This window comes from Triturus cristatus, chromosome 7 (genome assembly GCF_964204655.1).
Source record: "Triturus cristatus chromosome 7, aTriCri1.1, whole genome shotgun sequence".
In the NCBI taxonomy this organism is placed as follows: Eukaryota; Metazoa; Chordata; class Amphibia; order Caudata; family Salamandridae; genus Triturus; species Triturus cristatus.
Window position 1 is genome coordinate 1,046,327,902 of NC_140590.1, and position 12,165 is coordinate 1,046,340,066.

General features: G+C 43.4%; 1 protein-coding gene across 4 annotated transcripts in view; it reads right to left on the reverse strand.

Annotated features, from left to right (window-relative positions):
• RBM27 (RNA binding motif protein 27) overlaps positions 1–12,165 on the reverse strand; it is a 691,940-nt gene that overhangs the window by 135,175 nt on the left and 544,600 nt on the right. For all 4 annotated transcript variants that reach the window (XM_085618112.1, XM_085618111.1, XM_085618110.1 and 1 more), the window contains 3 exons: positions 5,179–5,301; positions 4,072–4,146; positions 3,735–3,899 (listed from right to left, as the gene is read on the reverse strand). In XM_085618112.1, coding sequence (XP_085474238.1) covers positions 3,735–3,899; positions 4,072–4,146; positions 5,179–5,301 — 363 coding nt within the window. The remainder of the gene's footprint in view (positions 1–3,734; positions 3,900–4,071; positions 4,147–5,178; positions 5,302–12,165) is intronic.

Sequence of the window (12,165 nt, forward strand, 5' to 3'; positions counted from 1 at the left end):
GGTCCCGAAGGTGCCGTGTGGGAAGCAGTGTCTTTGGTCTTACCTAGGCCCAGAGACGAAGGCGTGACAGAAGCCTTTTTCGATGCCGTTGAGGGTGTGTGTGTGGGGGGGGTGTTAGGAACTCACAACCCTCTGTGCCGGAGTGATGTCCTCCACATCTGAATCGTCGGCTTCGGAGGCGTTGACAAGGGCCTCGTCGGTGTGGTGTTCTTCTGGAGCGTCGACGCCTTCTCCTAAGATGTCATCTGGAATCGCCGTCGATGAGTGTGCCATGGTCCTTCGTGCCCTTCAGGCTCGAATGATTTTCTTGGACCGGAAGGACTTGCACGCCGGACAGTCTCGAGCCTCGTGTTCAGGGGAGAGGCAGATGTTACATACTGTGTGGAGATCGGTGTGGGAGAATCTGGACCCACATCGAGGGCACTTCTTGAAGGGAGTCCTTTCCAATAGCCAGGACCGGAGCTTGGGTAGGCCCGAAGGCCGTCGTCGACGACTGGAATCGAAGGTCTTGATTGATGAGAGGCGCGCCGAGTGTGGAGATCGCGATCGAAACACTGTTATTTAGGGTGAGGATTGCGCGTCGATTGGAGAACTGGAAGCTGTTCGGAACCGGAGCGCGAAGATCACATCCGAGCCTGATGGCGGAAAAAAACAATCTGAGGATGGAGCCGAAGCCCATGCGCAATACGATCCAAAGGAGGAGTCACCGACCTTGTGACTTCCAAAGACTTTCCAAGAGGAAAAACAACTGCAAACATCCGGGCCCAAAACCAGATGGCGATCTATGCACAAGTGTGTAATCTGCAGCGCATATGCCTCGAACATACAGTTTAGCATCCCTCTGCCTGAAGGAATTACACTGGCTCCCAGTCCGCCAGACAGCCAGCTTCAAGCTCATCTGTTTTGCGCATAAAACCCTTCATAAAAAGGGACCACAAATCCTACATAATAAACTACAATTCCACATCCCTTCGCGTATCCTGAGATCACGCCATCAAGCTCTTGCCTCTATCAAGCGCACTTCCAAGGCCAGAATGGGCGAGTGGTCCTTTTCCAAATCAGCCGCGGTCCTCTGGAACAACCTACCCCCTGATCTTCGCCTGACAGACTACTACCTACTGTTTAGGGAAAAAATTGAATACCACCCTGTTCCCTAGAAACTGACTCTACCAATGATCAATTACACTTTATTCTAATCCGTTGTAGCGCCGTGATGTCCCTTGGGATGATTGATGCGCTTTATAAATACTACCAAATACAAATACAAAATACAAATTAAGCACTGAATTGGCTGTTGTAGTGGTGAAAGAAACCTGCTACATCTTTTTAACTGAATGTGAAATAATTGAGCCATCTGTATAGGTGGTGAAGCGGAACCGCAAATTCAAGAGGCTGCCTATATTTGTCTGGCCGTTTTTCCTCCTCATCTGCGTTTCCTGTGATAAAGTGTGTAATACAAGCATCTAGCTCCTCAGCATGAGAATCTTTGTCGGAGTGTGAGCTATTGTCATTCGTATACACTTATTCTCTTGTCAAGCTCTTGTTCAGGGAGACAATTACTGTGATCCGACCCCAATGAGGAGGCATTTAGAGCTGGCCTGACAGTTCTGCTGTTATACTGACTGGTGCCACCAGTGTTAGTGACAGCAGCAGAGAGCTTATAAGAGTTTGTGGGAAAGCTGTTGTAACAGTAGTCATCTGGGTACTTGAGGCAACAGTTGTTAATGCTTTAATAGATGTGGTTGTAACCACTGAAATTGTCATCAATGGTAATTATGTAGTTGATGATGGGTATTTATGGGTCATCGACAATAGTAGCTTCATCAATAGTGTTTTCGCCAACAAAATTGTCTTCAACAACACTGTCCTTGTCGCCGATGGTGTCTGTAGACACTGACAGATCTGCAGATGGTGGACTAGTATGATGGCAGGGCATTCACAGATAGGTGTTTTGAGGCAGACTTGCTAATCAACGTGGAGGTTTTCATCGGCAGCAATACTGGTTTCAGTCACAAACCCTTAGATGGAGTCTTTGTCAACAAACCACTCGTCTACGATCCCAATATGGACAGCATGCGGCACAGCCATCGGAGATGGAGACATTTTAGCCTCTTTTTTGGTGGTGAGGTTTTTGTAGTGAATATAATAACTTCACAATTACCAAAATTCTGTCCCTCCAGTGCAGGGGCAGAGGGCCTCTTTGAAGGTGTTGTAAAGGTTCTGAGACTGCTTCAGAGGCTGGATACGTAGAAGATGATGCCACAATAGCCTGGTGATTCTGCATTCTGAAATTGCAGCAATCTGTGCTCTCTATACTTTAGAGATTTACTGTTAAAGGTCACAGAAAATTTTACAGGCTTATGGTCTGATTGATGAAGACAAAAAATATATTTAATATGGAGGTAATCACTCTAGACCAAATCAAACACAAGGAGATGATGGACGGAGCACTGAAACTTTTCAGACACTCACCCCCAGTTTCAGATCTGGGTTGACTCCATCATCGTTCTTTAGCTCACTTCGCCACCTCAGTTCAGACCCAGCTATATGCAAATCAGCCCCAACCCTGTGCCTTATGGAAACAGTTCAGCCCGAACTGCCAAGCCAGGTCTTCCCTGAACCACGTATCCTGGGACTGGTTTTGGGGTAACACCCCTCATCAGGCCAGGCAAGCTTGAATCCAGTGACAAAGTAAGCAAGGGACCCACGTCTGGGCATACCCTACCAACTTAGGGCGAAGAAATCAAACTCAAGGAGATGATGGACGGAGCGCTGAAACTTTTCAGACACTCACCCCCAGTCACAGACCTGGGTTAAATCCATCATCATTCTTTAACTCACTTTGCCTAGACCACGTATGCCAGCTTGGCCCCTCAGACCTCAAATGATCAGTAGTGTTTGGCTGAGGGATTTTATCCAGGATTCTGATCCATAAAAACATTAGAAAATTACTTTTGCTTTTGGAAATGATGGAAAGTACACTACATGCTCATTGATGAGTCCACGATTTAAAAAAATCAAGAGAGGAATACCTCAGCAGAGCTCAGGGGTTACCACTGCCTGTTATTGAGCTGTAGAATACCAAGCAGTTGGAGACTGAGCATGGTTGGAACCCAGAGCCCTCCATCTGACTGGTTTACATCCAGTCATATAATAAGGTATGGATATGTAAGTGTGGTGTATTAATGCTTGTGGTTTTGTTTTCAAAGCTTTGGGGAGAGGATATGGCCTAATGGCTAGGGTGGCTGACCTCAGAACTGGGGAGCCGGGTTCGAGTCTCGGCAAGGACGCTCAACATCCTGTGATTCTGGGCAAATCACTTAATCTCCCTGTGCCTAACAAGAATGAATGTGTCCGTCTGTAACACAACTGTTGCTCATGTAATGCGCTCGGATACCTTCGACTCAAGTTCGAGCTATATAAAACTCCACAAAAAAAAGCTAGGATATATATTGACTGCAGATAGTTCCCAACCTATAAGGAGATATGTAAAGCATACAAATCCATTATAAAGTCAATGCTGCAGAACATAGTTTCTGCCCCAGAGCATAGTAGGATTCGACCCACAATAGCCTTGTTAATTTCAACCTCCATTTTAAATTTTATTATCTAAGCTGCCACTGAGCAGGTCTTGAAAACATATTTCAATCATTCCCATAAGCTACTAAATAACATTCTGCCTTGAATGTACTTATTTTCTCAAGCATGATGCTAAAATGAAAAAACATGCATACCTCTGTCTTTGACTTGGGCTTGGAGGATGCTGAGGTAGTTGAGGAGTTTTTTAATTCATCCTTCAACTGGGAGATCTTGACCTCAAGCTCTTTCAAGGTTTTCATGATTTCACCCCTTTCCTCTGCCTTCATGGTTTTGTTCTTTTCAAGTTTTGATATCAACATCTATAAATACACCAAATGAAATGTGCATTATTTAAGATACTCTAACCAGAACGAAGTGGATCTATACCAGCTATCCTTCAAGCACAAAAATCTATTTTAGTTTATAGTATGCACTACATAAATAGTCAACATTGTCCACCCGAAAATAAAATTAACTATTACCAAGACTCACCTTTTGACATTCTATTTGTTTTTCTAACATTTCTTGTTTCTTTTTCTTCATGTCATATTGCAGTTTTAGTGCTTCCTTTGAAATGGAAAAATAAAATGTGAAAATGCCACAAATATAATTAGTCATGCACCTTTTCAATAGGTACAATAATATTATTAGTGTATCAAGTTTAGGATTCAAGAAAACAGCAGTGCGAATAACCTTAGGAATAATTTTTGCTGGCCATTAATTTCATGCAGAAATAGTGACTCAGGCTCTTCCTACACTTTTAAGTTGTGTTCAGATATTCATCACAAAAATTTATTATTATTATTATTATTATTATTATTATTATTATAAGTAGTTTCTAAAGAAAACACCCCATAGAATGAGGATTTTTCCCTCACAACTCTTCCAGGACACTACAACCCCAAAGCCAACTTCCAAAGCATGAGACATCTCATACTGTTCAGACTACTCAGTTCCTAACATGCTGTCTGCTACTGTTGGCTCTGTTAGGGTGAGACTTCATAATTATGATCTTCTGGATGTAAAACAGAAACCTATTTATAGCCCAATTTCCCTTCCAATTATGAGCATTTATTTTCAGTGTTGCGAATATTGTCAAAGTAACACTATACAAAACACTTTGTCTATGCAACATAATACAATATTTGAATACAGCAAGCTGCAGTATCAAATACTGTCCTTCAAGAGCAAGCCACAGTCTTATGAAAATAACACAGAAAAAAACAAACAAATCGACCTAATCTGCCTATTTTGCTACATGATGGAGCACCCAGAGGCCTTGCTTAACTTATGCTATCACCTAGTAAATTGTTAATTTAGTGCTCTTCATAAAAGATACGATTGAGACTTTCCATTTCTTTATTCCCATACAATGCAAAATTTCTTGCAAAGAAGAATTTGGCATTACAGCAAAATTTGAATTCATATTTGCTTTTCTTTCATCATCAGTAATCCCAAAAATACACAATACAATTGAAAGCAACCATATTAGGTATCTTATATAACACAAAGATTAAAACAAAGCTCACAAGTGGGCACCAATCTTAAAGTTAAATGCAACCCTTTAGATAGATGTCCGTTACATATGACAATTCATACCTGCTTCTTCTTTAAAGCCTCTTGAGCATCCAATGGCTTAGACGAAGTTAATGACTTGGCAGAGGATTTCATGTTTGCAGGGCTGTATACCGTTTTGGTGTGGTTAGTTGTAGCAGAAAATGGCTGAAAAGTTTGTTTTTTTAAAGTCAGATGAACAAAAAGGTTTATTAGAGGGATTGAAAGAAGAGACCCAGTTCCAGACATACCTGACCTCTTTACTGCTTGTTTCAAGTTGAATTAACAGTTGTAAATAAAAAACAACAAATCTTTCAAAATAGAATAAGCTACTGAGGTCTTATGCTTAGAAAGACCAATTTAGTTAAAATACACAACGCACTCCAAATCAACACTTAGTTATAGAACAATAGATTTTATTTTTTATTTGAATTTTTGCATGGCACAAATCAAAGAAGCACGGTTATGGTACAATCAAGGGAATAATAAACAGTAACAAAACGAAAAATAAAACATAAGGAAGCATTGCCCATCTTGGACTGATTATCCACCACAGAATACTGATTATTGCAATAATACCTTCCATTATTTCTCAAACCCCGCCCAAAAAAATAAATAAAAAAATATATATTTTTGTGACAAACATAACATCCTGTAAGAAAGTAAATATAGCAACAAATAAGCAGATACGGGCACCCAAGCCTTCTTACCCACTTTTCAAACAGCCTACGCTAAGTTAGCTGTACCCAATCGGTAACAGGAGCCCAAATTCTACAGCCCAGGGCCTTTTTTCTTCTCCCTTTGGTCTTATAGATTGAGATTTCTAAATTATATGTAGCTAGGAATCTCGACCGCCAATTAAAAAAGATAGGTGGATCGGGACTGATCCATTCATTCGTAATACATGATCGAATTATTGCCATAGCAATAAACAATATACCAGTCACGAATTTGACTTTGGATTACCCTCCCTATCAAATCCCACACCCAAAATTACCGATTCCTCTGTAATTTTTATCGATGTCCCAAGTATCGTACCCAGAAAATTCTCAATCTCTTGCAAAACAATCCCCAATCTGGGACAGGAGAAAAACATATGGACTGAATCTGCAGTTTGTAATCCACACCTATTGCATTTATCCCCCTTCGATGCCCCCCATTTAGCGAATTTCCCTGGGGTATAGTATAAATCAAACAGTGACATAAGATGCTGACTCCTTAGTCTACCAGTCATTAGAATCTGGTTCGCCAAACCCAAAGATTCTTCTATGTTTATACCAACGATCCCGAGCTTATTCTCCCATTTATCATTCCACATATCCATGTCATCCGGAAATGTTTCCAGTATCTGTCGATATACCTGCCCAATTTAAGTTTTTTTTCCTCACTTTCTAAATCAGGGGAATTCTTGCCAACTGTGTCTGTACTCCAGACCCAAGCCGACCCAGAAAATTGCCAACTTGGAGGTATTTTAAAAAGTCATGCACTGCTAGGCCGAACTTCTCCTGCAGATTTAAGGAGGACAAAAATTGGCCCCCATTAAGCAAATCACCCAAACAGGCGAGATCCTTCAATCCCCATCTAAATGTGACTAGATCCCGAAATATAGGAGGAAGCAAACCAGAGGCGGTATATAGGCATTAAGGTTTGGGATGTATAGTTTTCGCCTAATATGCTTCCAGACTTGATATGCAGCCTTAAGTGTCTTAAACTTGTTTTCTTTTTTATAATAGCTGTGCTCGAGTATCTTTACCAATCAACTATTGGCCTCATCCCCCATCCCCAAAGCATAAATAGATGGCCTATTAAATACTGTGATTTCCGCCTTACCCCCCACTAAGAGGGGGCCCATAAACTGTAGCATGGATGCCCAATAATACACCCAAAAATATGGGATACCCCATCCTCCTCGGTCTCCTGGTAAAATCATTCTTTTAAATGCCCTTCTCGGTCTCTGATAGCTCAGAAGAAATCTGGAGCAAATCCACTCTAACTTAGTAAAACAAGAAACAGAAAGTTCAAGGGGATTTGTTCTAAACATATATAAAAACTTAGGAAGAACCATCATTTTAAAACATTACAGCGCCCATGAAGAGAGAGATGTAGATCTAATCTTTCCAAAGTTTTGTTTACTTTATCCATCACTGGTATGATATTCAGCTCCGGGATCTAGTCCACTTCCGGTGTAATTTTAATTCCCAAATATGTTGCTGAAGTAGCTATTGGTAGATTTGCCGGAAACTTGGTAGATGATGAAGCAGCTGAGTTTTGTCCATATTTAGTTTATAACTGGAAAATCTACCAAATTGTTCAGCCAAAATTCTTATAGCAGGAAGTGCCGAAGTGATGTCACTAGTGAGGACCACAATGTCATCGGCATACGCCAATGCTCTATATTCAGTACTATGGGCTCCTACTGGTTTAATATTAACCCTCAAATTAATTTTATTGAGAAATAAATCAATATAAAGTGCAACAATAGATCTTCTGTATGATATTTCATAAGGAAATAAACAAAATAACGAACGTTAGCCAACAGTGTAAATGTATGCAAATGAATAAAAAGTATTCTATTCTTTCTAGAGAACATTACTATCCATAAGGCATACCAGTGCTTAAGACAACAGAGCAAGTTTATTCCACAAATTCTATATAAACTGCAGGAATGTTAACGCTTTCCTGAACTTGGATTCATTTCCTATCCGGCCAATCGTAATAGGCAAGAAATTCCTAAGTTCTGGAACCTGTTAATCATAAGAGCGGCCTCCACGTCGAACTTTCTTGATTTTTGGAATTGCCATTGTACATGACGAAGCAGAGCCTAATTTCCTTCTCGGACTATAGGGTTGAACTAGATGGGGAATCAATTGAGGGCCTTTTTTATGTTACCGTCGATAGGCTATACAAAGTGCCTTAGATTGTATCCCTTGTTTTATGGGTAACCAGTGCAGCGAGGATAAAAAGTTGTAAACTAAATTAAGCTTTGGGATCTTTAACAGCAGTTGGGTTGCGGCATTCTGCACTACCTACAATCTCTTTGCCACATATAAAGGACAACCAAGGTAAAGGGAGGAGCCATAGTCAAGATGCAATAAACTAAGAGCCTGGACAACGGCCCTCAGAGTCGAAAAAGGGAGCACATCTAGTATCTTCCTAAGCATTCTTAGCATGCCATAACAGTTGGCTACTAAATTCCTGGCCTGTGTCTTAAATGCGAGTTTATTATCTATCCAGATATCTAGGCTCTTCACTACAGTTTTAGGTGTAAGAAGACTTCTTAGTGAGTCTGCCCAACTAATCGAAGACCAATGATCACCGTCACTGCCAACTACCATCACTTTGTTTTTTTCTCCCTGTTAAGTTTCAAGCAACAGTTTGCCATCCAGTCAGCTGCCTCCTTCAAACAAGGTCCGAGTTGAAGCGTTTGTGATCGATTATTAGGTGCAAGAGAACTATTTGCGCATTGTCTGCAGACAATAGTAATGACAAACTGTAAGACAGCACAATTTCTGCCACTGGACTGACAAAGACTAAATAAATGTAGGGTTTAATGAAGAGCCTAGGGGCACGCTGCACTCGAGGGAGCATAACTTCGGAATAACATGGTTTGTCATACACTTGAAAGCTCCAGTCCTTAAGAAAGGACGAGAGCCACTGAAGTACTAGGTTAGTCTCGCCTGCACTTTTAAGTCTCTGTATCAGCAGCGGTTGGGATACAGTGTCACATGCTGCACTTAGGTCCAAATAACATAACTGCTGCTGAACCCATTTGGTCAAGGATCTGCTTAATTTCCTCCATCACTTTAAGAAGCACATTTTAAGTACTCTGTCTTGGAATAAATCCCATTTGCGTGGGGTGCAGAATATCATTAATTTCTAGGAATGGTGATAGATGTTGATTGACGTGCTTCTCCAGCACTTTCCTGATACCTCATAGCAGGGTTATCGGTCTATAATTTTCAGCTAATTGCTGGTCTAAGGAAGTTTTTTTTTTAGCAATAGCTTTACCACTGCTTGTTTCCAGGATGAGAAGGACCTCTGCCCACCACAAGGATTGTGCAAGTATTAGATACCGCACTACGCCAACACATTTTGCTGACAGTTTCTTCCATCTACTCTCATATTTGATGCCCTACCAGATAGTCTGAAATAGCTTTTAATTACCCCCAGGCACCAGATCCGGAAATGTTTCTACAGCAGAACCTCCGCACGTCGGCAGAGGGCGTCGAGCGACTCCGTAACAACGTCATACACCAGTTGCAAGATCAGCAGAGTTCATATAAGCACTCCCTTGATGCGCTGAAGTCAGTTTCTACTGTGACTAATGGTCACGCCAAAACAAGGAGGAGTCACGTACAGAAGCTGCTTTGTGGACGCAGGCAGAGAGGCCCAAGGACGGGCCGCAGCCCGCAACGCTTTATTGACCAATGCCACCTATTGACGAGCAGGAGTACTGCTTGAGAAAAATCTTCCGGATCCAGTCTGACACCTGGAAAGTTCTCAGGTAAGGAATCTGCAGCTAGATGTCTCTATCAGATAGATCAACGCCACAAGTGGAGGTCCAAACAGAGGAACCAGAGTAAAGAACTGAAGTAACAGATGGAGAAGCAGTGCCTACAGTCTAACAAGCGTGGAGGCCAGAAGCAAAAAGAAAATTTCATTTTGCACGGGACGACCTGTGCCCGGACAACAAGCCATGTAACATCATGAGTGAGGATCCGGATGCCACCCAAGATCGTATTTTGTATGCTCATCAGTTCAAGGGAGAACAAACACCCCTAGGGGTTGGAACTGTAGCAATGCTCGAGAAAAGTGAAGGAAACTCCTCGGAAAGAATACTAAGGAATCACCAACCTCCATGCAAACCAACCCAGAGTGGGTGGTCAATGAACCAATGTTCGAGAAGAAACGATAGATGAAAAATAGAAATAAACCCCAAAAAGTGGTAGAAGGCACATCTATAGAACATCCAGGTCAGTAACTAAACAATGGGGTTGGTAGCGGAGGTGTCATGGAAGTGTCTCCAACAAGCACAAAACATTGTCCAAAGCGAAAAGTAACAGCAGCATTGCGCAGGGCAGGAGCAGATTAAAACAGGACATGCAGAGGCATAGAAGGGAAAGGGTCGGTAGAGTAGGCCACCAATGCCAAGATACGGACAAGGTACGTCCACAAGGGACCTAAGAGAGAAAGAACGGGCAGGAGCCAGTCTTGTCTGTGTATAGTGAGAATTAGCACAAGAAGTGCTAACGCCTGAAGAGAGAAAGAAGGGACACCACTTAGGTCAGGACCAAACAAAGCATCCTAAGCCGAGGGCCAAGCCCCTTCCCTTGCTCGTGCTGGGAAAGAAGGGCACCAGATGGAGTGGAAGGAAAGAATCCCCTGGCTAGTGTGGAGAAACACTCAACAACCAGGGGGGGGGGGGGGGGGGGTGGTAGGAGCAATAAGAACTCCTGTGCACCATCTTCCGACTTGCACTGTTGCACCAAAGCACGGCATGTGGAGTCCACTATAAGGGGTACTATCTTGTCAAACATCTGGAGGAATACCTGCAAGGCATGCAGAAGTAGTACCCTGTCGGACAGGGAACAAGGCAACGGTGCATCCACACAATACCATGAAAATACCCCAATCAGAACTTGGGGAGAAAGCTAAAGAACATTGTGCAGCCACTGGCGTAGAAATCAAACAGGGCCAAGACCTAAGATGCGCCCCAATAAACAACCAGGGACCACAACCTGTCATCAACAGGGTAAGAATGCAAAAAAACAAAATACCTGCCAGGGCAGGAGCACCACACCGGATGCCATTTAGAGGCGAAGAGTGAAAAGAAGCTAACAGGCACCGCCCTAGAACGGCTCACACATGCAAGAAATCAAGGGGACCATCCCCGGACAGACTAAGTATGGGGTGAAAGAAGAAGACGGGAGAGCAAGCAGGGGTTATGATCCTACTTAAACCAGACTGTCCGGAAAATGGTGCAAAGCTGAAAAAGCCAGAGGGCCAAACAGATGGTGACCATCGAAAGGCATGGCCACCAAGGTGGATTGAACAGCTTCCAAAAAACCAGAGGTGCGTAGCCAGGCATGCCGGTGGAATGCCGCCGACGGAGCCATCGCCCGCATGACAATCTGTGGAATGTATACCACATGGAATCAGCAATTTAACTGCCTGTCGGCCATCCTGGGGTGACTGGGTAAGGGCAGCCCAGGCCTAGTACGGGAGTGAGGGGAGAAGGCATGAGACCAAATCCCACAACACTGAGAAAAACATGCCAGAACACAACTGGTATTAAGTGAGCACAAAGAGGAACTGGTGGCAGCAAAGCTATACCGACCACGAGTATCAAGACTCCTTGACTCCCTGTCTGGAGGGAGGTCCAGAAGGGTGCCCATGTCTGGGCAGGCTGTAGCAGTCTGAACCACAAAGCTGTGTGGAGTAGGCTGCTGAAGGAGGCAGCCCAGGTCTCTAGGAGCAAGACTATGCTGATCAGTTATCCACCTGTCCGCCGGAGCCCCTGAAATGAGCTTAATCCAAGAGCCCAGCAAAATATCAAACAGGGGCTCACTGAAGGGGAGCACAGGCTGTGCCCCCATCTGACCCCGATGAAGCACCCCAATCAAGGGATCAATGGCCAGCTCCACAGAAGAGAGCTGCAGCTCCAGAACCACCGCAACCCTCCTCAGAATCTCAGCAAAAGACGAGCTTGTATCAGTAGCTATGCTAGGAGGAGAAAACACGCTTGAGATGAGGGAAAACTCGAGGCTACTAGCCTCACCAAGTTCAGACACCCAATGAAACTCCAGAGGACGCTGAGCAGCGTCACTCATGTCATCACCAACTTCACCAAAACACCGGTCTCCCAAAGTGAAAACAGCTGGGGGCTCCTCCAAAGAAGGAAGGTAGCCAGGGGTGACCTGCTCTACTGATGTCAACTCCAGACGACATAGGGAGTGATGTGGCAACACCTCGACGAAGAGAGATACAGTAGTGGCGATCAGCGCTGTCGACTTTGGTGCCGGCTGAACAGAC